The sequence below is a fragment of the Staurois parvus genome, unplaced genomic scaffold, assembly GCF_062004578.1.
Source record: "Staurois parvus isolate SC_StPar_1 unplaced genomic scaffold, SC_StPar_1.0 ptg000669l, whole genome shotgun sequence".
NCBI classification, from domain to species: Eukaryota; Metazoa; Chordata; class Amphibia; order Anura; family Ranidae; genus Staurois; species Staurois parvus.
Genome location: NW_028318465.1, coordinates 347321 through 374778, shown reverse-complemented (window position 1 = coordinate 374778; position 27458 = coordinate 347321). Strand labels below are relative to the sequence as shown.

General features: G+C 44.5%; 1 protein-coding gene and 1 long non-coding RNA gene across 2 annotated transcripts in view; one reads left to right on the top strand and one right to left on the bottom strand.

The window, feature by feature from the left end:
* Positions 1-295: 295 nt before the first annotated feature.
* LOC149447795 (uncharacterized) overlaps positions 296-27458 on the bottom strand; it is a 72002-nt gene continuing 44839 nt past the window's right edge. Inside the window, exon 3 of the long non-coding RNA XR_016305821.1 lies at positions 296-511. This is a non-coding gene — a long non-coding RNA (uncharacterized LOC149447795). The remainder of the gene's footprint in view (positions 512-27458) is intronic.
* On the top strand, positions 6027-24154 carry LOC149447797 (olfactory receptor 5AP2-like). Its single transcript, XM_089652050.1, has 3 exons — positions 6027-6929; positions 14532-14592; positions 23985-24154. The coding sequence occupies exons 1-3, from the start codon at positions 6027-6029 to the stop codon at positions 24152-24154; spliced, it is 1134 nt and encodes a 377-aa protein (XP_089508176.1).

The following is a 27458-nucleotide window of genomic DNA, read 5'->3' as shown; positions in this document are numbered from 1 at the left end:
AAAAAAGCCTATGAAAAAGGTACCAGGGGCATTTCATGGGGCCCCCTACTGACCCCCGGCTTCCAAATGGTCAGTCCGCCCCTGCTTACAGCTGACAATTGGCTTGTCAGGTTTGCAAATTTTCCTAGCTGCTATAGCAGCAACGGTGTGCAAAACCCCCTGTTGCTGCGGATGTATGGCAAGCTTTGGTGGCAGTGAAAGGGTTAAAAGATTTCTATGGGTACAGCATTTTAATACCAATACAAACAATATATAATAATAATTTTGGACAATCCAAAATAAGCTTACTTATCTCCTTTCATATTGTGAGTGCTCTCTGTCTGCTGGCCCTCTTTTTCCACAATTTCTTGGATTCCCTGAATGCTTTGCAGCTTCTCCTCTACTGTTTACTTTCAATTTATAAGGACTACATATCCCATGGTACGTTGCTGCCTATAAGCAGTGATTCCTGTACTGACTTCGCCTCCTGAAACTCCTCTTCTCAGCACCTCTGTGATTCAAAAGGCAGGCTCTGTGAAAGAAATGACACATCAGTGCCTACTCACAGGGCATAGTGAGTGTAACAGAATTCAAGGAAGTAAATTTGTAGAGATCTTCACAAAGTAAGTTTACAAACTTCAAGATTGTTCAGATTAAAAGAAGTTGGCTAGAAATAACTCATGAAGATTTTGGAAATCAATATATGATTTTACAATTTGAACAAAAATACTTCTTAAAGTAGCCAAGGCACCAAATTTAGACACAGGAGCTTTTCTTTAATGCTATGGTTGTAAACAGATTCATCAGAATATCTGGTGTGTTTAATCACTGGGGAACAATCAGTTCACATTTAATTATTTCACATGACAAATCCGAGAAGGGCCTCCCACGAGGGTCATCAGTGGATGATCTGCAATTATATAAACATGCTCTATTCTTAGACTTGTAATGAATAAGCTTTTGTAGGGAAAAAGAAACATTTCATCTGTCCACATTCATTTCCATCTACACTAACTGTATTATTCATTAAAGCACGCACATCAGGCAAGTTCATTAAGAATTTCCTTTATTGAGGATTTTTTTCTTCTTTTTGTAAATAAGTGTTTATTTCAAGAGAATCAGAAAACCTAAAGTGTATTGGGAAATCTATTACCTAAAAAAGTTAGCATCTTCTTAGAAAATGCAATTATCAATGTCAACAGAAAGGGAGAAAATATTGGAATTCTTTTTCTCTACAAATTTGTAAGGGTTGAAAATTATGCATAACCGGGAATGATAGATTTTTCTGAAACGTGTCATCATATCTGAAAAAAATTTCGGGCAGCTGTTGAAGCACAATGTCTCTAAACCCAATATTGCAGTTTTTTTTGTAGTTCCTTTCTTTTAAATTTTTCTAGAATGGAATCAGCCTAGGCGCTAGAAGCTTACTACTGCAGATTAAAGACTTAAAAAGGGAGCTACTTATATCATCTTAGTGTCATGTTTATAAACCTGGTCATATATATCAAATTGTAAGGGGAGAAAAACAGATGCACGATTTTGCCTCATAGAGACCAATCAGCTTCCCAAATTTAATGGAAACTGAAGAGTTAAATGTGGAGCCTTAATGGTTTCTGTGGGTCAAGGCACACTATTTGGGACAATTCTCTAACACTTTCATGTATAAGGCCCATTATACTATGCAACTAAGAGACAAGTTCTATAGACCTGTTAGAGGAAACCTATGCATATAGAAATACTTAGCTGTCATTATTGACTTACTCCTGGAAATGCTAGTTGCTTGGTTGACTCGCTGGCCCATTGACCCTATTATTTACAGACATTGACCTGAAACAAGTATGCAGCAAATAAAATCAGAATCATGGTCTATGAGCCATTTGTGGATCTGGAAGCCAGGTGATAAGTGAAAGAGGTGTTGATACAATCTGTGTCCCTACTGCAAAATATTTCACCCCACTTCCTGCTGTATCAGGAAGTGAGAGGAAATCTACCAAATGGAGACACAGCAGGGTTGCCACCTTTCTGGCAATAAAATACCAGCCACAGCTGGTGTGGGATATTTTTAGGGTGTAGCCACATTTTTCTCCTTGCTATGTCACCATGCGAGTAAATATATTTATATATTGTGTGTGTGTGTGTGTGTATGTAGGGCTATATCACCTGTCATCATTTAGTGCCTGCAATGCATATGATCAGTCATATGTGGTGACATATTCCAATAGACGGTGATATAATGCAGACACTTTTTAAAGTGGTTAGTATAAAAATAGGGACAATTCCTGGATCTGTGTCTATGCATTGGAAGGGCATTGAACACTATGTGCATACATTGCAGCTCCAGCTCTTGGGGCTTATCAAACACTGGTCTAGAGTTTTCTGCAGGTGTATCCAGTAAATGTTAGTGATACATGGTGTTACATAAGACTACAAAGCATGCCCACCTGAACATCAACAGATGTGTGGTTCAAGTAAATGTTGTGTAGTTCTGTGGCTCCAAACTTACTGATCAAAGGGAGGAGCAATAGTGTTGCTGAGATGGCTTCCTCAAATAGCTGGCTCAAGAGTGAGGACCCTTTTGACGGTCAACGCAGGACTATCGGGAGACTTAGGGCACCCAGTTGGCCTTGTGAGAGGTCTCTAGCCATTTGTTGGAAATGTTTTACTAAGCCTTGTAAGATTACAAGTAGTCTTACCTAAAGGGAAAGGGTGAGTACACCAAACAGGACCTTGGGCCCCACTGCTAAGGAACCACTGGCCAGTGAAGGGTTAGGTCCCCATGTACTTCCTATTTTGTTTTGTCCCTATTTCTGCCCATAACACTGATGTCTGAACTCTGCCTCCACATTCCAGATTATTAGGTATAGTCTTGTTGGTAATCTGCCATGATCCTGTTACATTACAGTTTTTTGCTTTTCTGGACATTGTTGTGCAAATGTGAGTGTTTGTAAAAGATATTTTACTTTCTGGAATGAAGTCTCAGATGGATTTTATTTCCAAGTGCAGACCTAAAAAATACAGAAAAGTATTTCTCTTTTAGTGTTGAATATATTTTATTGTCATTTTATGAAAGGTTGTACAACAGGTACAGTACAAAACAACATAAGAAAGGACTGAGAATTCAAGGTCCATAAAAAAATATTTATCTCAATAAAAAGAATGAGTGCAGAGCAATGTAAGAAACAATAACTTGAACCATGTAAACAAACCAGTATTTCCATTACCACCTAGAAATCTCGTTACTAGTGTGTTAAAGTGTACACATTATTTAGTAAATTGAGCACTCTCATAGTTGAAACAATGGAGAGAGGTAAAATGGATGGTAAAGCAATGTTAGGAGAAGGAGATATTAAAGTGATTCTAAAGTTTGTAATAAAAAAAAAATTATACTTACCTTCTGATCCTATGCAGCCCTGATCCTCTTCTTTTTGGCTCCCCCGCTGGTGATCCTGGCTTCTCCACCTTGTCGAGTGCCCCAATAGTAAGCCTCTTGCTATGGGGCACTCGAGCAGGCTTGCTCCTGAGCCATGCTCCTGTGAATGGACATTGTCCAATCACACACACTCGCCCTCCACTCTCTCATTGGCTGCTGTGTGAGCCAATGAGGAGAGAGAGATGCGGGAGAGCTGCTGCTCTCATGCACATCACTGGATTGAGATGGGGCTCAGGTAAGTATAAGGGGAACCTGGGGGGGGGAGCAGCACCCAGATGTTTTTTTACCTTAATGTATAACGATGATTTATGTGTGAGAATAAAAGATTCATTCTTCAGGTGTAACCTCACGCCCCAAATCCCTGTTCCATGCTCTTATAAAGAAAAGAGGGTGATTGGCATGTATTTGCTGTAGTATCTTGTGAATAGTGGACAGCATGTGTTTAGTCTTTTCAGAGAGAGAGCACAGTTTTTTAAAGTCTGTAAGAGGGCACTGGGTCAAGCCAGAAGATTGGTGTTGTTTACAGAAGGTGAAAATTTAGTGCTGTGAGAGCAATTCTACCAGAGTAGGAGGAGAGAATGGTGAGAGAAAAGGTAGACCCAAGGAAAGATGATAAAGATGCCCTGCTTTTGGTCACAAAGAGCTGCCAAATGAAAATAAGCCTCCCAGCAAAAGTCTATGTTGCCAAACAAAAACATAAGAGGGCTAGGTTTTGATGAAAGCAAATGTTAATGCCTTAATTTGTACCATACTTGCAAGGTTGCTGAAGTAAACAAGAGAGGCTTGAAAAAGACACAAAAGAATGAGCAAATCCCCACAACAAGGCACACAGACCTAAGGTGGACAGGTCTCATTCTAAAACAGTCCAACCCTTAGGGTTCTGGTGAGAGAACCATTGAGTCAAACGTGCCACAGTATCTCAATGTCTGGAAGGCCTGCAGCACTTGAGGTTTTAGGATTACACTAAATCTAAGTCTAGAAAATTTGTTTCGACAAATAAACTAGTTGATAAGTGAACGTAACGTACCGAACAAAACAGAAGGGAGAGCAATAAGTAAGGTTTATAAAAAATAGCATAGTTGGGGAGGACATCCATTTTTAAAGTTTTGAATCTGACAAATCAAAGGACATTTAGGGAATGCCAGGAATCCAGTTCGTAGTGTAACTTAATAAGTAAAGGATCGTAGTTGAGGGAATATAAATCAGAAAGGTGGGGCGATATAGCAGTTCCCAGATAGGTAATATATTTATGTTTCTATTAAAAAGAGAAGTTTAGGGAACATTTAGGGCTGAAAACTATTTCTCTTTTAAATCAAGCTTCTAGTACCCCTAAGCAGATATTTACTTTCCACGTCTAGATTTTTATATTTGCTTTGTGTTATTATTATTACTTGTTTATTGCACATTACATATCACCTGCTATAATAATATAATATAATTTTCAACAAATCACCCCTTAAACGAAAACAATTATGTAGATAAAAACTTCTGACTTTTCTTTAAATTTCCTGAACTGCATTCTTGTTCTAAATAAGTAAGAAATTATTAAAGACGGGGGTTAGCATAACAGTCAAGCAATTAGCAAATTCAGAGAAAGGTCAACAATATCTGTCTCCACATTTCTATCATGACAGATTTACTTTGAGATGTCTGTACGTAGGAACATATTTGATCAATAATTATAAAATATGAGATATTTAATTGCAATTCCAAAAGTTATTGCCCTGAGTGAATCAGTATGTGTATTATTCATGCAGGAATGGAAAATGGGATGCTGCAGCCACTCAGGTTCTTAGTTTAATTCTTGCAGTAATAGGTGAAAGGCCAATCAATCTAACATTTTTTTCCTTCCCATTTCCTCTTTTCAGAAATCAGCCCCTGAGCATCTGATCAGCTATGAATAGAAAGAACATTGTTACACAGTTGAAAACTTGACTAATTTATCTATGACCTTTCATCCAGCATTGTTACTTGAAACTGAAATAATTGGATCAGAAAAGCTATGATTAGGGATCTGTCTTGCTACCCAAATACTAGTAGTTTGTTTATCTTTCTTTATTGTCTGCAATAGATCCTCATAGTTCCTTATAACCTTTTCACTTTTTCTACCCCACGTTACCAATGATGGATCTCTAAATGGGGGACACTTTCCTGACAGTGCCAGTGTTTTAGTTGTTTTCAGCTACTGACCACAGGATTTGATTGAAATTTGCATATTAAAGTGCCCCAGGCTAAGTGGTTGATCAGTTTCTGACCTTTAATAACATCCAATGCCTGCACTCTCTCTACTTGGATTCCTGCCACACTGTTGACTAGAGATTGTTTAAAGAATGCTGGAGAGCTGAGAATGTGGCCATCAGAGCATCTCTTATATAAACCCAATAACTTTACATTTTGAGCTCGCCTGATGTTTGGAGCTTTACGTCAGTCATACTGTTTCACTTCATTTTTCTAGAATATATTGCCATTTGTATTAAACTTTCAGATCAATCCAGTCCATTTAAATTAAACATTTTACATAGAATATATGGTGCATATTTATATGCTATAAGAAACAGTATTATCATAAAGAAAAAAATATTTGCTAAATCTAGTTTTCTTTTAGCCCATAAGAGAAATGTTTAATTACAGTGTCCCAGCAGCCATAGCTGGGTTTATTCTCACAGGAATGACTGATAATCCAGATCTGAGAATTCCTTTGTTCCTGTTATTGCTAGTGATCTACATTGTATCTATTTTGGGAAATGCAGGGATTTTTGTAGCTATCCTCCTGGACCATGACCTTCACACTCCAATGTATTTTTTTGTCCGCCATTTGTCAATTATTGATCTGATTTATACTTCCGTAGTAACCCCAAACACCCTGGTAAATTTTAATAGAAGAATCAAATCTATAACATTTAGCGGTTGTGCTACACAGCTCTTTTTGTATGGAGGTTGCGCTACCACAGAGAGTTATCTGTTGGCGGTAATGGCATATGATAGGGTTGTGGCTATATGCAATCCTTTGCTCTATGTGACCGTTATGTCTCAAACTGTATGCAACCTACTGGTGACTATGGCCTATTTTTCAGGATTTTTAAATTCACTTATACAGACATGCTGTACTTTCAGACTGTCTTATTGTGCATCCAACATCATTGACCATTTCTACTGTGATATCCTACCACTCATTAAGTTGTCATGTTCCGATACATTTATCAATGAGGTGGTGATATTCATCTTTGCTGGAATTGCTTTTATCATTTGCCTACCAACCATTTTGTACTCCTATGTCAATATACTAGTGACCATTTTAGGAATTTCATCTGCAAGGGGCAGAAGTAAAGCATTCTCTACCTGTGCATCTCACTTGATGTGTGTCTGTATCTTTTATGGAACTGTAATGTTCACATACCTGAGGCCTACATCAGACCATTTACTAAACAATGATAAAATAATCTCTGTGTTTTATGCAGTAGTGATTCCCATGCTAAATCCTATGATTTACAGCTTGCGAAACACAGAAGTAAAATTTGCTATGAGAAAAATTTCTGTGAAATATTTATTGTTCCATATTTGCAAACAACATTTCTAAAAGCTTTTCTGTGGAAAAAAATGATTTGGCATACTATAACATGGAAGACTATTCTATCTGATCTCTGGATTTAAAGAAAAAGTCCTTGCAGGAAAACAGCAAGCAGAGTATTCTCTATGGAACTACATATAGTACTATTTTTAATTCGGACTGTTTGAAACTAATAGTTGCAATACAATTAATGGACTGAATGTGTCAGCTGCGTTCTATGCTGATGCATTTAGAAAGAGTTCCCTATACCTGTGGAAGACATGAAATATGAGACTAGATTTATTTTATATATTCTCCTAGATTGTAAGCTCGAAAGAGCAGGGCCCTTGAATCCCTCGTGTTCTGTTTTGTTACTGTATTGTCTCATGTACTGTCCCCCACTATAATGTACAGCGCTGAGCAAACTTTTTAGTGCTATATAAATACTGTATAATAATAATATTCATTTATACCTACAGTGAAAATGTTATAGTCAAAAACACACTTTGGTTTATCATATTTGGGCACAGCTGTAATAAAAATAATCAGAATGTAAGGGTATAGTTCTGTAATTAAGATCTGTATTTACTTATACCAATACTGGACTTTGAAAAGTATCTTAAAGCAGCAAACCCCCCCCAAAAATGCAGCTCTGGCTCACCTCCTCATCGGTTGTTCCCCGTGTGACAAGAGAAGCATCAGACCACTGCCACCTTCACCAAATGGCTGGTCAAACGTACACCACGGCAATGCCACACCCTGCACAAATATTTTGCAGCTTGCGGGACCACAATCCAAGTGCTAATGGACTGAGAAAGAATGTCACTGAGTTTGGTTAACCATGCTCAACTCTGCCACCAGATATTTTTATTGTAAAATATTATACATTCAAAATATTAGTAATTGCAATAATGACTTAAAAATAAAGGTCTGTATCTGGGGTAGATTTACCAAAACAGGTGCACTCAGAATATGGTGCAGCTGTGCATAGTAGCCGGTTACCTTCTAACTAAAGCTTTTTCAACTAAGCTTTGGCAATAAAATCTGGAAGCTGATTGGTTTCTGTGCAGAGCTGTACCAGATGTTGCATGCTCCACTTTTAGTAAATAACCCCCACTATCACCACAGACAGGTATATACAGAGATTTACCATATTGTAGTGCTCTTTAAAGAGACAGGGATTCTTTAAGTTCTGTGTTAGTGCATTAGAGACAATAGTACCAATTTTTAAATATAGTGTATATCATAAAGTGCAGCGCTAAATAGTCAATAATATGATCACAATGAAATCTCAATATGAATAAGTCTGTAGAAATATGGTGTGATAAGATCCTAATGAGCAAAAATCAGGATGGTAGTGCTTGGGAGAAATGGTAAAATTGCGCACTTACCAGATGCGCATAGGATATGCGCATTAATGTATCCACCTCAGGATGCTTAGGATATGAGGTATGGTAGATATGTGAAGATCCTCCTTCAAGGAATGGGCAGCACAGCGGTATGTGGGTGAAGACTGTTAATCCAGAGGTCTCCTTTAGGATGGATTGGGTCTGCAACCTGCTTACAGGGATTCCCTTCCTCTGGGTACTGTGTCAATCAGCAAATATCCACTGGCTCTGAAACTTAATGGCTCCATAGAGAAGCCATAAAAAAGGTGCCCATAGTGTAGTATTATCTTAGGTAACTTTATTCAGAATCAAAGTAAGTAGTAGTGAGTACAAGGTATACTGACCTTTTTCTAAGATGGCTGCCGGACCAACACATGGCTCCAGTGGCGTGATGTCACAGTGTGTTGAGCCTCCTGAGGTCTTTCGTGCTAAAGCACATCTTCAGAGGGGGAACAACACTGCTATGATACTGGTTGACGATTTATATAGACACAGCGCATTCGTGCCGTATCGCTGCCATTTTTCCAAAGGGCATATGTAGCGTGCATGTGCGGTCAGGTCCACACCATTTTGTTGTGGATCATAATCACAGTCACAGCTGTTATGCTGTGCTGGACGGTAATATGAGGTAAAAACCGGTGTATACAAGTCAAGCAGGTAGTGGTGCCCAATTATACAAATGCCCCTGTTTAGAGGGTAAACATATGGGGGAAAAAAACAAAACAAAACCTCAAAACACGGAAAGGAGCTTGTGAAAAGCGGGTAAGCCGTGTTCTCATCATTCTCACAGGAGTGACACTAGGGAGGTATAATCCCATGGGACAAGAGTGTCAGTCCTTTAAAATAGTATAATTAAGTCTAATAGGAGATAGACCATATAATTCCCTCTATAATATACTGATGAAAAATTGAATAGAAATAAAATCTGGGGAATTATAAATAGATGGTGTAAAAATACACAATCTATATAAAACCGGTGCATAAACTGATAAAATCTATAAAATATATAATTAAGGGTATAAAAAAGATCCATGTCAAAATGAGCGCTAAGAACCATAAAACATAATATATGCCTGAAATATTATTATTATTATTATTATACAGTCTTTATAAAGCGCCAATAGTTCACTCAGCGCTGTACATTACAAAGGGGGACAGAACATGTGACAGAACAATACCAATACAATGCAAAACATGAGGGGATCGAGGGCCCTGCTCTTTCGAGCTTACAATCTAGAAGGGATGGGATAGTGGTACAGGAGGAGATAGCTGTGGGGGATGGAGTGGTAGGAAGAGTGGAGGAGGTCAGCAAGTTAGCAGGGGGTGAGGTAGGCTTCCCTGAAGAGATGGGTTTTCAGGGTGCGCCTAAAGGAGAGGAGAGTAGGTGATAATCTGATGGGTTGGGGCAGGGAGTTCCAGAGGATGGGTGACACCCTGGAGAAGTCCTGGAGGCGGGCATGGGAGGAGGAGACCAGGGAGCTAGAGAGAAGGAGGTCTTGTGAGGAGCGGAGTGTGCGTGCTGGGCGGTACTTGGATATTAGGTCAGTGATGTAGTTCGGGTCAGTATGGTGGACAGCTTTGTACGTCAGTGTTAGGATTTTAAATTTGATCCGTTGCGCAATCGGAAGCCAGTGGAGGGATTGGCAGAGGGGGGTGGCGGAAACGGAGCGTTTGGAAAGGTGAGTGAGTCTGGCAGCCGTATTCAGGATCGACTGAAGCGGGGATAGCCAGCGGCGAGGCAGGCCAGTGAGGAGGGAGTTGCAGTAGTCGAGTCGTGATATGATGAGGGAGTGGATGAGCTGTTTAGTGGTTTCTGGGGTTAGGAACGTGCGGATTTTGGCGATGTTGCGGAGGTGGAGTCTGCACGAGTTTGTTAAAGATTGGACTTGGGGCTGGAAGGATAGGTTGGAGTCCAGAATGACACCAAGTACTCTGGCCTGCAGAGCGGGTTTGATATTGGCGTTGTTGGATGTGATGTAGAAGTCAATGGGGGGTGGGGTTCGGGCTGGGGGGAAGACAAGGAGCTCGGTTTTGGAGAGATTCAGTTTAAGGAAGTGGAGCGACATCCATTCTGATATGTCGCTCAGTAGGTGTGTGATTTGGGCAGAGACCGAGGGGGTGAGGTGGGGGGTTGAGAGATAGATTTGTGTGTCGTCGGCATAGAGGTGGTAGTGAGAGTGTATGAGTTGGCCAAGGGAGGAGGTGTAGATGGAGAAGAGAAGGGGCCCAAGGACAGAGCCTTGAGGGACCCCAACAGAGAGGGGGAGTGAGGGGGAGGTGGTAGCATTATAGGTAACGCTGAAAGAGCGTTGTGACAGGTAGGATGAGAGCCAGGAGAGAGCAGAATCTCTGAGGCCGAGGGAGTGTAGTATTTTGAGGAGGAGGGGGTGGTCAACTGTGTCGAAGGCCGCAGAGAGGTCAAGGAGTAGGAGCACTGAATAGTGGCCATTAGCTTTGGCGGTTAGAAGGTCGTTGGAGAGTTTGAGTAAGGCGGTTTCGGTGGAGTGTAGGGGGCGGAAGCCAGACTGTAGGGGATCGAGGAGGTTGTTGTCGTTGAGGTGAGAGCATAGGCGGGTGTAGACGAGGCGCTCGAGGAGTTTAGATGTAAGTGGGAGCAGGGAGATGGGTCTGAGGTTGTTCGGGTCATTGGGGTCCAGGGAGGGCTTTTTAAGTATGGGGGTGATGTGTGCATGCTTCAGTGGGGAGGGGAAAGTGCCGGAGGAGAGGGAGAGATTAAAGATGTGGGTGAGGGAGCGTAGGATGGAGGGGGAGGGAGGTCGTAGGAATTGTGAGGGGATAGGGTCGAGGGGGCAGGTGGTGAGGCGGGCATCAGAGAGGATCTTGGAGACTTCCTCGATGGTAGTAAGGTCAAAGGTGCGGAGTGTTGGGGGAGCTTCAGTATGAGGAATGTAGGGTGGGGTGGGAGAGGAGGTCAGAGCAGTGGTGAGGCCGTGGGAGAGGGGTGAAGAGGGGGTAGCTAAGTGAGGGGGAAGGGGGTTGGAGGGAGTTTGAGCAGCGACGAAGTCCCTGCGGGTAATGTCGAGGGGGAGGGGGGATGATGGGGTAGCTGTGTGAGAGGGGACGGGTTGAGAGGGCGTGTGAGTTGCGGCAATGTCCTTGCGAAATGTGTCAATACAGTAGTAATGGCGACGATACGGAGTGCATGCGCTGTGTCTATATAAATCGTCAACCAGTATCATAGCAGTGTTGATCCCCCTCTGAAGACGTGCTTTAGCACGAAAGGCCTCAGGAGGCTCAACATGCTGTGATGTCACGCAGCCTGAGCCACGTATTGGTCCGGCGGACATCTTAGAAAAGGGTCAGTGTACCTTGTACTCACTACTACTTACTTTGATTCTGAATAAAGTTACCTAAGTGTCAGGGACCGCGGCTCCATGGTCCGCGATCGCGGCTCCGTCCCTCGCGCATGCGCAGTGGCGGCAGATCGCGCCGGGACACAGGCACTAGGTCCCGGCGAGCCGCGGCTGACAGGACGCCGCGCATGCGCAGTAGGAGCCGCGGGCGCGCCTCAGGCGTCCAATGACAGCCGGGGGCGCGTCCTAGCCGGCCAATGACAGTGCAGGGCGCACTATTTAAAGATGCCCTGCACTGTCACAGATTGCCGCAAGGTCTTCCTGTGATCCTGAGTTCCTGCACCTATCTTGTGACCCTGATTGACCCTGACTATTCTGCCTGCTCCTGCGTTTGACCCGGATTGTCCTGACTACTCTGCCTGCTCCTGCGTTTGACCCGGATTGCCCTGACCATTCTACGGATTGACTTCCCTGCTGACCCTGCGTGTGACCCGACTACTCTCGCCTACCGATTCTTTACCCCGCTTACCCTCACGGGCCCACGATCCGTTACTACCCTGCTGGGGCCGCCATCCTCTTCATATCTGGCTCTCCCGGTACCTGTCCCCAAAGGTCTCCTCAGCCACTGGCGGGCCTGCTCGGAGGTCGTGACCTGGCCCGGGACTGTTTCAAGTCCATCCCCACGATCAGGGGCTCTGGTGAAAGCACAGCCCGGGCTTAGACCCCACGCTCTGAGTAGGTCTGTCAGTTGGCAGCCTGAGGCACCACCTGGCGGATCATAACAGTACCTTGCGGCCATGACAGAGCCAGGAAGTGGACCGGCGTCCCTAGAGGATATTTGTCAGCACCTGGCCACCTTGACCCAGGCTTTTCAGAACTTCCACAGTCGCTGCGCCCGACTGGAGGACCGCATGGAGTCATTAGCCCCCCTGACTCCCCCTGCTCAGAGTCCTCCACCTGCAGGACCTCCCGCTAACCCGGTATCCGGAGCGGTTGCCACATCCCTAGCTCCTGAACCCCGCGTTCCTCTGCCGGAACGATTCCGTGGTGACCGGAGCCGCTTCCGAGCCTTCCGGAACGCCTGCACCCTATACTTTGACTTACAACCCCGCACGTTCACCACTGAGACCGTCAAGGTGGGGTTTATAGTCTCCCTCCTTCAGGATGAGCCCCAGGATTGGGCTCACCGTCTGATGGAGAAGCACGACCCCCATCTTGACTCCGTGACCGAGTTCTTTCGGGCCATGGCCGTCTTGTATGACGACCCTCAGCGAGCTGCTTCCGCAGAAGCGACTCTATACTCCCTGCGGCAGGGCCGCCGGACAGCCGAAGAATACGCGTCCGATTTTAGGCGTTGCATGGGCGACACCAGATGGAACGATGCGGCCTTATGTCACCAGTTCCGCATCGGGCTGTCTGAGCCTCTCAAGGACGAACTAGCGCGAGTAGGCCTACCTGACTCCCTGGAAAAACTGATTGAGTTGGCCATTCAAATTGACCGTAGACTAAGGGAACGTCGGCTGGAAAGGAGCAGTCAGGGTCAAAGGGTGGCATGGATTCCTTCCAGAGATACAGCTCCAACCCCAGGGAACCATCCGCGAAGCACGGAAACAGGGGACAACCCGGAACCCATGCAGCTGGGATTGGCCCGTTCTCACTAGGAACGTCAAAGGAGACTATCACAGAACCTATGTCTGTACTGCGGGGAAGCTGGTCATCAGGTGCGCTCCTGTCCTGCTAAAATGAGTAAGTCCACGCCCGTTTCTTTTACTCTACCCGCAGGAAGGGATGATCAGTCGAGTTACCTGGCCATTCCTGTGTCTTTACAGCTCCCCGGAGGAACATTGTCAGTGACCGCAATCGTTGACTCAGGAGCCTGTAGTTGCTTCATCGATCTGACTTTTGCCCACCGGCAAAAAATCCCTCTCCAGACCAAAGAAAGGGGGTTCAACATCTTCTTGGCAGATGGGTCCCGTATAAAATCAGGGGTGGTGGACCAGGAGACACCACCCATTTTCACCACAATGGCAGACCATCACCAGGAGTTCCTCCGTTTGGATGCCATCGCATCCCCCCTTTTTCCAGTCATTCTGGGCCTCCCTTGGCTGAGGGCCCATAACCCCCAGATTGACTGGGAAAAGGGAACAGTTCAATTTTGCTCACCCTATTGTTTGAGTCACTGCCACGTCACAGGATCCGTGGTTCCCCGGTTCCTCCTGTGCTTGGATGGTGACACCAATCTATCCCAGGTTATTCCCCCGGCCTACCATGACTTCTTAGACGTCTTTAGTAAGCGAGGAGCTGACGTTCTCCCTCCGCACCGTTCCTACGACTGCCCCATAGACCTCCTACCCGGATCTGAAATCTCATTCGGCCGTATCTTTCCCTTGTCCGAAGCAGAATCAGGAGTACTGAGGGAATACATTGATGAGAACCTTCGGAAGGGATTTATTCGTCCATCCACATCCCCAGCCGGGGCCGGGTTATTCTTCGTAGAGAAGAAGGACAAATCGTTACGGCCCTGCATAGACTACCGTGACCTGAACAAAATAACAGTAAAGAATCGTTATCCTTTACCCCTAGTCCCCGAGCTCCTCCAGAGATTGAGATCGGCAACGATATTCACTAAATTAGACCTGCGGGGGGCCTATAACCTTGTCCGTATCAGGGAGGGGGATGAGTGGAAGACGGCGTTCCGTACGAGATTCGGTCACTACGAGTACTTGGTGATGCCGTTCGGGCTCTGTAATGCACCGGCGACCTTTCAGCATTTTATCAACGATGTTTTTCGTGACCTTCTTGATATTTTTGTGGTGGTTTATTTGGATGACATCTTAATTTTTTCCCCTTCACTGGAGGTTCATCGGGGTCACGTGATACGGGTATTAGAACGGTTGCGTCAACACGGGCTATACGCAAAGGCAGAAAAGTGCTGTTTCGAACAGCACGAAACCACATTCTTGGGACTGGTTCTCTCTTCCGCGGGGGTCGCGATGGATCCCCAGAAAGTCACGGCGATCTTAGATTTGCCAATACCCGCCGACAAAAAGGGGGTACAGCGTTTCATCGGTTTTTCCAACTTTTACAGGAAGTTTATTAGGAACTTCTCCGGTCTGGTCTCCCCGATCACGCAACTGACGAAACAAGGGGTCCGCTTTAAGTGGACTCCTGAAGCGCAGACAGCCTTCGAAAAGCTCAAAGAATTGTTCACCTCTGCTCCCATTCTCTGCCATCCAGATGCTTCTCTCCCATATGTGTTGGAAGTGGACGCCTCCGAAAATGCTGTAGGGGCGGTTTTGTCCCAAAGGAATGGTACCAAGGAACTTCTGCACCCTGTGGCGTTCTTCTCCAGGAAGTTGACTCCAGCGGAACGTAACTACGACATTGGAGATCGGGAGCTCCTGGCCATTAAAACTGCTCTTGAAGAATGGAGGTATTTACTGGAAGGAGCCACACACCCAATCCTAATATTCACAGATCACAAAAACCTTGAATATTTGAGAACGGCAAAACGACTGAGACCTCGCCAAGCGAGATGGGCGCTTTTCTTCTCTCGATTCTTATTCCATATAACGTGCCGACCCGGTACTAAGAACACTAAACCAGACGCTCTGTCCCGCATGTTTGAGGACCCCGACGACGCTGTGGTACCTGACACCATCTTACCTTCTGGGAGTTTCCTCGCTCTACAAACGGAACTTCGCTCCCGGCTTCTTGATGCTTCTGTAGGACTACCAGTTCCGTCTGAATCACCCCTCCAGAGCCACGGTGGGCTAATTTGGAAGGAAGACCGGATCATGGTCCCAGAAGAAGTGCGAACCCTGGTCCTAGGGCACTGCCACGACCATCCTATGGCGGGCCACTTCGGGGTAACGAAGACTCTGGATCTGCTACAGCGCTCGTTCTGGTGGCCAGACATGATCAAGGATTGTGAGCAGTACGTCCGAACGTGTTCCACCTGTCAAAGGAACAAGCCCTCCAGGAGCAGGGCATGGGGATTGTTACGTCCATTACCCATACCCAAGCGGGCCTGGCAAATGATAGCCATGGATTTCGTGGTCGAACTTCCACCATCCCAGGGCTACACTGCAATAATGGTGATCGTCGACCGCTTCTCAAAGATGGCACATTTCGTGCCCCTGGAGAAGACCCCATCAGCACCGGAAACGGCACGGATCTTCATCAAGGAAGTGGTTAGGCTTCATGGTGTTCCCGAAGATATAGTATCAGATCGGGGGGCCCAATTCACCTCCAGGTTCTGGAACGCCTTATGTAAATCGCTGGGAATCAAGCTGTCGCTTTCATCCGCCTACCATCCACAGACCAACGGCCAAACTGAGAGGACAAACCAGACGCTGGAACAGTACTTACGGTGCTACACATCCTACCTTCAGGACGACTGGCTGTCGTTGCTGCCTTCCGCGGAATTCGCGTATAACAACTCGAGTCACTCAGCCACGGGTCAATCCCCGTTCTTTTCCAATTATGGGTATCATCCCACATTCCTCCCTGATCTGATGCCTGAGAATCCGGTACCAGCATCTCAAGACATCTTGAACTTCTTTTCTGTCAATAACATGACGATTCAGGAAGCCATCGCTAAAGCCCAAGAGGACAGTAAAAGGGCATTCGACCGAAAGAGAAGAGGAGAATTACTGCTTCATCCAGGGGATCAGGTTTGGCTAGCAACAACCAACTTGAAAATGCTATGTCCTTCAAGGAAGCTGGGACCCAAGTTCATCGGCCCCTTTCCGGTAAAGCGAGTAGTTAACGAGGTGGCCTACGAACTCGAGCTTCCGCAGACCTTCAAGATACATCCTGTCTTCCATGTATCTCTCCTGAAGCCATCCAGACCGGATCCCTTCCCGGACCGTGAATCCAGACCTCCCGAGGCAGTCACTATAGGTGACCAGGAGGAATTTGAAGTGGAGACTATCCTCAGTTGCCGAAGGAGGGGGGGCCAGACACAGTTCCTGATAAAATGGAAGGGGTATGGCCCTGAGGAGAACTCATGGGAACCCGCCCAGAACGTCCACGCGCCCAGGCTCATCCGGGAGTTTTTTCGTGCTCACCCGCGGTGGAGAGATCAGTGGGGCTCCCGGAGGGTGCCCATTGGGGGGGGCAATGTCAGGGACCGCGGCTCCATGGTCCGCGATCGCGGCTCCGTCCCTCGCGCATGCGCAGTGGCGGCAGATCGCGCCGGGACACAGGCACTAGGTCCCGGCGAGCCGCGGCTGACAGGACGCCGCGCATGCGCAGTAGGAGCCGCGGGCGCGCCTCAGGCGTCCAATGACAGCCGGGGGTGCGTCCTAGCCGGCCAATGACAGTGCAGGGCGCACTATTTAAAGATGCCCTGCACTGTCACAGATTGCCGCAAGGTCTTCCTGTGATCCTGAGTTCCTGCACCTATCTTGTGACCCTGATTGACCCTGACTATTCTGCCTGCTCCTGCGTTTGACCCGGATTGTCCTGACTACTCTGCCTGCTCCTGCGTTTGACCCGGATTGTCCTGACTATTCTGCCTGCTCCTGCGTTTGACCCGGATTGCCCTGACCATTCTACGGATTGACTTCCCTGCTGACCCTGCGTGTGACCCGACTACTCTCGCCTACCGATTCTTTACCCCGCTTACCCTCACGGGCCCACGATCCGTTACTACCCTGCTGGGGCCGCCATCCTCTTCATATCTGGCTCTCCCGGTACCTGTCCCCAAAGGTCTCCTCAGCCACTGGCGGGCCTGCTCGGAGGTCGTGACCTGTCCCGGGACTGTTTCAAGTCCATCCCCACCATCAGGGGCTCTGGTGAAAGCACAGCCCGGGCTTAGACCCCACGCTCTGAGTAGGTCTGTCAGTTGGCAGCCTGAGGCACCACCTGGCGGATCATAACACTAAGATAATACTACACTATGGGCACCTATTTTATGGCTTCTCTATGGAGCCATTAAGTTTCAGAGCCAGTGGATATTTGCTGATTGACACAGTACCCAGAGGAAGCGAATCCCTGTAAGCAGGTTGCAGACCCAATCCATCCTAAAGGAGACCTCTGGATTAACAGTCTTCACCCACATACCGCTGTGCTGCCCATTCCTTGAAGGAGGATCTTCACATATCTACCATACCTCATATACTAAGCATCCTGAGGTGGATACAATAATGCGCATATCCTATGTGCATCTGGTAAGTGCGCAATTTTACCATTTCTCCCAAGCACTGCCATCCTGATCTTTGCTCATTTGGATCTTATCACACCATATTTCTACAAACTTATTCATATTGAGATTTCATTGTGATCATATTATTGACTATTTAGCGCTGCATTTTATGATATACATTGTGCATTTGGGTTTCATTTGGTTACCTTGATGTGCCAGCTGCTCTATTAGGAAGCGCTCACTTTGTTTTTACTATTTTATAATTTTTAAATATAATTTAATAAAAATGATTGTTAAAAAAATGGCACAAACAAAACATTTACAGGGAAAAGGATATTACAGAGGAAAAAAGGCAACAATGGAATAGAAAACAAAAAGGGTCTAAGAATGAAAAATACTTATCAAGTCCTGTTTCAGCAAAGTCCAATCAATGAGCAAGATGGGTCAGTGGCTTTCAAGCCTTTGCAGATGTTCCTTGTTTTGATGGTAAAAGGAGACTGTGGATAGTGTTCCTCTTTTCTGGTCCTTGAGGAGGGTGTTGACAAATTATTTGGTCAGTCAAGAGGTCTGAGGAGTGGCCGATGGGATGTCAGAGTGTTTATGACCATGTAGCTGCCCTCCCACAGATACAGTTTTCTATAGGTACTAAAGCGGAGTTCCAATCAGTTTTGTGTTTTATAAAAGTCAGCAGCAACAAAAACTGTAGCTACTGACTTTTAATACACACTCACCTGTCCCAGGGTACAGCGATGTGCTCACCCACGCCATCCCTTCTCTGCCTCTTCTCTCCCCGGCACCATTATCACAACTTTGTGCACCAGGCTGTGACAGCTTGCGGCTTCACAGCCGGGTGCCCACTGCGCATGCGCAAGTCGTGCTGCTCATTCTCATTGGTCCGGCAGTCTTCTGGGACCTGTGAAGGTTCTCAGGAGACTGCGGGAGGAAGGAGGGGGCTGAACTTCAGGATCACTTTGCCACGGCAAACTGAGCCAGAAGTGGGAGTGGGTACCGGTCAAAAACAGGTATCCGTTCCCCCCTCCCCCCCAAAAGCTGCCATATATGGCAGTGGAGGGGGGGAGGAGGCAAATAAGCAGATCTTCTGCTTTTGAGTGGAACTCCACTTTAATGTTTTTAAATATCTACAGGTTACCGTCTGGTAACTTGTATAATATTGCCCAGCATGTAATCACTTTTTAAATGAACCTAAACATGATGGCTATTGGATGGCTATTTCACCTAGGAGAGGAGATTTAATCTAATTCTGGTACATTCTAGCATTGTGCTATTTGGGCTTAAAATTTTGCTAATTAACTGATATACTGTAGGTAAATATGTCCTTGTTCTAGATGCAATGTTATTATCTCAGGATTTATGAAATACAGTGACATTTTGATTATTTGGCTAGTAATGGCCAGTCAGGAATGCGTATTCAGCCATTCTATCAGTTGAGCTATTTACGACTGATGATGAGTCTGAGACCAGAACAGCTGGTAAAATTATAATTACTCTAGCTCAAAAGCGTCCTGGTTTTATGGTAAACCATTAGACTGAGATGAGCACTGGGTTTGATTCTGCTAATCCAATGCCTTCCTGGGATGATGTAAAGGGGATTACTGCTGTGATATGTCTCTTATTGTTACAAAATGCCATGGCTGCTTAGGGCTGATGAACAACATGGTTGGCTAAAATATTTTTTGCTACATTTTGTTTTTCAGTTTTTTTTTGCAACAAGTCAAATTATATACTGTAGATAATAGTGGTGTAGATTACTAATTTTAAAAAACAATACTATTACTAAATAATGTAGAAAATCCTGTAGGGGCCAGTTCATACATCCCCGCTTCTGAATCCCACTACATTTAAGATCTTCAGCGGGTACCAATAAAACTTTATTGACACCCCAAACGCAGGGTTCAAATGCAGGGCGTTTGTCCGCACCACATCGCATGGTACTTTTGTACCATGCAATCCGGTTGCAGTGCGTTTTAAAAAGTTATGCATGCATTACTTTTGGTGTGGTGCGATTAAAGGCAATTCAAAATGTATGGGCTGAACTCACACTGCATAGAACCGCAAGTGAAATGCACAGCAACGCAGAGCATGCTCCTGTGCAATTTAGATGCGGGCATGGTTTGCACTGGCCCTTACCCTTTTTTTTTTCATGCTGTTGCTCTAAAGTAATCAGCAGAGTTGCTACTAGCTGGTTGTATTTATCACAATGCGTTGTGCTTGGATTGAAAGCAGTTCTCACATGATGATGTTTTGTGTGTCATCTGTGTGTAATCAGATTTTCCTGATTAATTCAGAGGGGGGACACTCTAAACCTACACTCTTCTTAGGCAGAACTGATTAAACTGCTGGATTACAACACACGACGAGCTTGTTTAAAAATGGAGACAAAAATATGTTTTTATTCCTCCATTCAATCTATTTTCTGTAAACTGCTGCCTGATTGTTTTCTTTTGCTCTAATTCATTAAATACTGAAATAGAAAAGTGTAGTCTCTAAAGAAGTCCAATGAAAATAGTGGACTCGCTGGACTGACAGTCGGTTCACATAATGGAAATGCAGTCTGCTTCTGATTATTGTATTAAGTCAATGGTGGGGCCAATGAACAGGAAGCACTGTTGTACAGACACCTTGCAATGGATGGCAAAGTGGGCCTTGGGCAGAGATCCCCAGCAGAATGCCTATTGCAAGTGCTGATACCATTCACAACTGACTTGTCTCGCATTTATTTAAAAAAAAAAAGTTGACAGAGCTTAGGTCTGCTTAACTTTTGCAAGAATGCAGTATGTTAGGCAGTACATTAGTTTTCAGTTCAGAGCATGGAACATTACTCACAAAAACATTATAATACCATAAAATGAAACCTTGAAGTTGAACTCTGGGTAGAAAATACTTCTAAAACAAAGCTCTCAACTTGTCCATTAAGACTGTCCAGTGTTTTTCCAGTGATATAATTCTCCTGTAACATTTGACTCAATCAGTCAACAATAGATCACTATAACAGTGATCTTCTGCTTCTGGCTTCTCTAGATGCTGTTTTGTATAGCTCATTTAATGTTTGTAATGAGGTTGCAGGTAAGGCTTCCTTCTGTTCACTCTTCCATGTAGAACAAGCGTACAGATGTATGCAAGCAGTGCTGCACTGTGGACGATGCAACCCCACTCCCGTGTCTACCAAACTTTATAGCAAGTCATTAAACTTATAGGACAGTTTGGCTTTGACTAGTATATAGTAGTCTTGTGTTGGAAAGTTTTTTTTTCTTTTATCTTCCAGAACTTGCCATGACTGCCATAGTTTCCTTTAAAATGCACCTGTGCCCAGTCAAGGTAAGTAATTGAGCCCCACTGCAAGGGTAACTTTGAATTTTACCAGGATTTGAGTTTGGCTTTAAAAGCAGCTAGAGTGTTTAAGAATGACTTGTTTTAAAGCTCATTTACTGCTTGTTGATATGTAAATAGTTTAATCTCCATGATCTGATATACATAAAAAGTGCACTTTAATTTGACAATGTCACCTTCATTTTCAGTTCCCCACTCAGTTGTGTAGAGGAACACATTGTTAAAGTGGACCTAACCCCTCTTTCACTAAAAATCACTGCAGCATACAGCCTTGCTTTTACTTTTACAATTACCATTTTTTCACTTCTGGTTTCTTGAGGCACTGGTAATGAAACCAGAACCTCACAAATTCTTCCTGTGAAGTGCCTGTCTGATTCATTGGACCTTGTTTCTAGTGAACCTTGAACTCCTTGCTCCTCCCATAAACTTCCTATCTATGCCATGCCTTTTGCACTTCCTGTTTGCCAGATTATTGTACTCTTGTCTCTCCTGCTACTGTCTGTATCTCCACTATCACTCATTACCAACCTTTCGCTTGTTCCTTGACTGTGCTTGATGCCAACCAGTGACCATATGTTACCAACCTTTGACTTGTGTACAGACAATCCTAAGCACCACGACCTGGTACTAAAATGGCAAAACCCATCTCCACCATTAGGAGCTCTGGTGAACCACGCTTAGTGCTTACTCACCTCAGGTTAGATTGTGTCATTCCCCAGGCTGACCTGCTTGTATACGTATCCTGCTGGTTGGTGGGAGTCTCTCTACTGCAATAGCTACTGGCTTCTGAGCCTGACCCCTGACCATTACCGGCCAAATGTTTGCTCATGACAAAATTATTATTTTTTTTGCTATGTTTTAGAGCCAATTCACACCTATGCATTTTTCCTCCCAATACATTTTCCATTGAAATGTATGAAAATGCATCAAACCAGTTTGCATTGCAATCTCTTTTGTATCGATTGCCAATGTGTGTCATAACATATGTGTTGGCGTAATCAAACTTTATTGTGCAATTGTAGTGTCAGTTGGTAGACCCAGCATATGCAAATATTGGCTTGTTTGTATAACTATGTCCCTGATAATTACACTTAACTTTCACTCCCCCGACAGCCAGTTTTGTCTGGGGAGCAACTGTGGCCATGCAATAGCTTTTCTTCTTTCCAGCACCAGAGTATGGGCTGGCCCTCTACATCATCACGTAAAATGTAGGGCCAAAGGTCATTGTGGGTTATGGTGTTGATCAGAGGAATGGTGGCAAGACCAACTGGATCCCTGAAAGATGAGAGGTTTTGGGAGATCAGTCAACACAACTGAAACTGGTGGGCAGGAAGACTGCAGGACCATTGTCTAAAGCAGAACTCCGGGCAGAGCATTTATTAGCTGGCGGTATTGGTGCTGTCTTACCTTAGTGCAATATGCTGCTTGTCTGCTAATCCAGGGTACATTATTTGAATCCTAGTTTAAATCCTTCTGACATCCATTTTGTAAGACCTGTGGCAACTGTGCTCTGTATTTCACTGGTCTTGTCTCTGCCCCGCTGTAGTTCTTTGCAGTGAGCAGAGATGTAATTACGTCCTTGCTCACTGTAGTGGGTGGACTCGGTAGTCTGAGACTCTCGGTCTGAGCCGCCTACTGTGCATAGCAAATACAGCCCTCAGCTTCAACTCTGCCTACCACCTCCCCTCCAGTTTTCTGTACACTCTGCTTCTCAGTATAGCAGATACAGCTATCAGTGCCAACTTCGCCCTCCAGTTCACTGCACATTCTGACTCATTTCCTGCATCATGGAGAATGTAGTCCACATTCCCTGCTCGGATGTGATGTAGAGCGAGATTAAAAGTCCTCCTCCCGGCGCCAGGAGCGAGCACTTTTTTCCTAAGGAAATATGACATCACCGGGGCTGAAACTCATGGATTACAAGAAGAGTAAGGCACAATCATTTAAACTATGTTAGCATTTTAAGAGAACTTAGGGAGGGGATCAGTAATCACAGCAATAGTTGTAAGCTCCAAGGAGCAGGGCCCTCGAACCCCTCGTGTATTGTATTGTATTGTCACTGTACTGTCTCGTGTACTGTCTCCCATTATAATTTACAGCGCTGTGCAAACTATTGGCGCTATATAAATACTTGTATTATAATAATAATAATAATAGCTAGATCCTGGAGTTGTGCTTTAAGATAAATAACCCTCTGTATTAGGGTTCATGTACAAAGCAGCTCTTAAACTGACATTCAGGAGCTGCTCAGCGTTTTTTTCAGCAGCCCCTGAGCTCTCCTTAATGTTTTCCTATGTGTCCATGTACACACAGTCGTTTTCAGGCAGTTGAGTTTACAGTCGTTTTTTTTAACGCACCAAATTTGCGTTCAGGAGTAGAATTTACCAGTGTTTCAAACACCAAACGCTTGTAAATGTGGTTAACCGCGTTTATAAGTGTTATCCTGATGTTCCCCTATTAGAATTGGGTGATTATAAAAATTGCTTACTCCCTAGTTTGGATAGATTGCCCTTGGGCGGTAGGGGCAGACAATTATCCTCTCTGCCTACCCCATTTGCTAATTTATTGGTGGAATTAGGCCTCTGGGATGTGTGGCGGATGAAGTATCTGACCGCAAAATGTTATTCATGTTTCTCTGCTACTCATGATGGGCTTTAGCGCATAGATTTGGGGCTTGGGAACTTGATTATCCTGCCATGTGTTTTATGCTGCGTATGAACCCAGGGCTCTGTCTAACCATGCCCCTTTCTGGGTCAAGCTACAGGTGCGTGATACCCGCTTCGTCCACTGTGGAAGGTGAACCCATTTTGATTGACGCTGTTTCCAGCGTTCGAGTTGATTCCAGGGGAGTTGTCAGACTTTCTGCAGCGGAATGAAGGCCTGTCCCCACGAGGAATGTTTTGGGATGCGATGAAGGCCTTCCTGAGGGGCTTGATTATCCAGGAGATTTCAGCGGTTAAGCGTAGATCCAGGGAGTGGGAGGAAAAGGTACAGTAAGATGTTCAACAGCAGGAGGTTCAGATGATCCAAGACCCAAGCCCCTGTAACTGCAACTCCTGGAAAGAGGCCCAGGCCCTTTATGAACCAGTGCTTACTCAAGTGGCTGATAAGAAGCGATTTTTTTTGCAACAAAAATATTTTGAGGAGGGGGAAAGTACAGGGCACCTTCTTGCTCTTATGGCGAAGTCACAACAAGGGGTGTCCACTATAGACAAGATTGAGAATACTGGTGGAGTGATTTGCACGAGTCATGCGGAAATCCTGAGAGTTTTTCATCACTTTTACGACGATCTGTATGCTTCTAAAACTGTAGCCACCCATTCTGAGCTTTTGCAGTTTCTAGATACCTGCTCTTTGCCTGTTTTATCGAAGACTGACCAGAGAGAACTGCAGATGCCAATTACTGTTGAGGAGCTATATGAAGCTTTGGCAGGCACCCCCAATAATAGATCTCCGGGTTCAGATGGATTGCCATTTGAAATTTATAATAGATACGGTGTACAACTCCTCCCGGCATTGCTCAATGCGACGAATGCCGTCATGGATGGAAATGCTTTGCCCCCTCCATGAATTAAGCTGTTATTATAGTACTATTGAAGCCTGGAAAGATCGCTTCAAACCTGATTCCTACCGACCTATTTCCCTTTTGAATACGGACGCTAAATTGTTGGACTGCGTTCTAGCTACTAGACTGGTGCGGATAATTATTGGTAATATTGTACATAAAGATCAGTCGGGGTTTATTCCTTCTAGAGCAACGGCTAATAATATTTGCAGACTTTTTTTGAATTTGCAAATTCCAGTGGACAATCCTGGGGGGAAGGCAATTTTATCTTTGGATTATCTTTGGAATATTGTCTAGATTCAGCTTTGGTTCCAAGTTCATTAATTGGTGCTTCTTCTCTATGCGGCCCCTAGTGCCCAAATCCAGGTTAACGGGGATTTGTCAGATTCCTTCAGGTTGCAGAGAGGGACAAGGCAGGGCTGCTCTCTCTTGCCCCTTTTGTTCGCTTTGGCGTTAGAACCTTTGGCGATTTTGGTGCGACAGTCTCCGTACATCATCGGTTTTACAAGGGATGTTCTTTCGGAAAAGATATCCCTTTATGCGGATGACACACTGTTATATTTGGGCGATACTTCCACATCCTTAGATGCTGTTATGTCCCTTATTGAACGTTTTAGTAGATTTTCCGGCTTTAAAATTAATTGGCATAAATCAGTGTTGATGCCCATAGATCCTGTAGATCTCCCGCTCCCTGTCTGTGCACAACACATCCAAATAGTGTCTACATTCCTAAGAAATGGTTTCTTCGCATAGAGACCCAGTTTAGGAGTCTTATTTGGAAAAAACAGGTGGCTAGGATAAAATTGTCCATGTTGCAATATGGCAAGGAGTCGATTGGGGGGGGGGGGGGGCTGGCAGTTCCTGAGCCTAGATTTTATTTTCTGTCAGCCCAATTGCAGCAACTGGATGGCCTGATAATACTGATTCCATTATAAGTTTGATTTCCCTTCCGGATCCCACCATTTTGGTTCTTTCTCATCTTGAGATGGCTCTACCGGTCCTTCCATCCATGGCTCCAACCGTGGACTTCTTGAGGTGAGTCTGGAGTATAGTAAAAGCATCCTTTCATATTACTGGCTTTCTTTCATGTACTCCCTTGTGGAACAATCCGCAATATATAGAACTGGCTAAACTGGACGGTTTTCACAATTGGAAGGATGGAGGCCTGAAATTTATATCTCAGCTGTATTTGGGGGGTAATCCTAAAATCCTTTTCACAACTGCAAATGGAATTTACATTTACACATAAGCATTTTTATTGATATCTTCAGCTACGCCTTGCGATACAGGCTCAGTCTTCGCTCTCTAATCTCACATTGACATACTCAGTTTTTCTTAAGGATGTCACTCAGGCAACCCATAAGAAGGGCATGATTTCTCGGGTATACTCCCAGCTGTTGTCCACAGTACAGGATCAAGCTAGTCTCCGAAGTAGGGTGCAGTGGTCCCGGGATATTGGAGAGTTTGCTGGAGATGTCTGGGATGCTGCCCTGGAATCTGTTCAGGTGATTTCTCTTTCTCCATCTCATAAATTATCTCAATTATGCAATAGCCCTATTGTTCAGCCTTATACACAGGCCTATGCACTAGCCCTATGCACAGCCCCATACACTAGCTCAATGCACAGTCCTTATGCACAACTTTATTGATCAGCCCTATGCACAGCCTCAGCCAACAACCCTAAGCACCAGCCCTATTACTCAGCCCTATATGCAGCTCTTTTCTCTAAACCCTAGATCACCTGCCTGGTGGTGCTTACATCTCAGGCTGCACTCCAACACTGTGCCCAGACTCTCCCTTCCAACTTTTTCCTGCTGTATTAGAGGCACCATCCAGCAGAAGTCTCAGAGTGATGGCACCCTCTGCAGAACAGAAGGACCTAAGCAGCTCTAGTAGTGTTTACACAGAGTTCCAGATAAGATCTGGAATCCTGATCCTTCTATAGCCTTCTTCAGCTATGGACACTCTGTGAATGGAGGAGGGTTGGATCTCCATATCCCCCTTATCTATGCCCTTGTCTGATAGACAGTAGTAAAAACAATTGAGTTCCACATCTGAGGTGAAGCTGTGTAGAAAAATTGTCTGGCACATTTACAGTGCTTTATCATCAAAATAGGCTAGGAGAGGGGGCAGGAGCTAGTAACGATGGCATTACCCAATATTGTTTAACCTAGCAGAAAAAATATGGATAAATGTGAAATATAAAAATGAAACCTGTCCAAATAAAACTGAATAAAATGCGAGAAATAGATGGGGAGTGGGACAAGCAGTTAACCAGCAACTACAGTTGTTAACACAAAACAATAGTCCTAAAAAAATATTTAACTCTCCATACTGCAATCCACAGTAATTTAGTGGAATAGAACAGAGTACAGCACCATATAGCAACTAATTCTTATTTCACCTTTCTAAGCCTGCTGACCTAAGTTCCAGTATCAGGCACTACATTATGATTACAAAGAATTAAGTCTTTTATTAAATTATAAGACAATGCAGTGTGAGAAAAGAAACTCAAAAACTATACTAACCAATTGTTGTGTTCAATTTGTATGAAGTTGAGGGCTTTACCTGTATGTTTTTCAGATCATATTTTCTCATAGCTTTTAGATCTGTTTTGGATGGTACTTCCATCGGTCAATTCATGCCTATTACACCTTGATAAAAAAAAAAACCTAGGTACCACAGCCAAAACTACCTTAAAAATACTTTTTTTCTAATTGAAATTAATCAGATTGG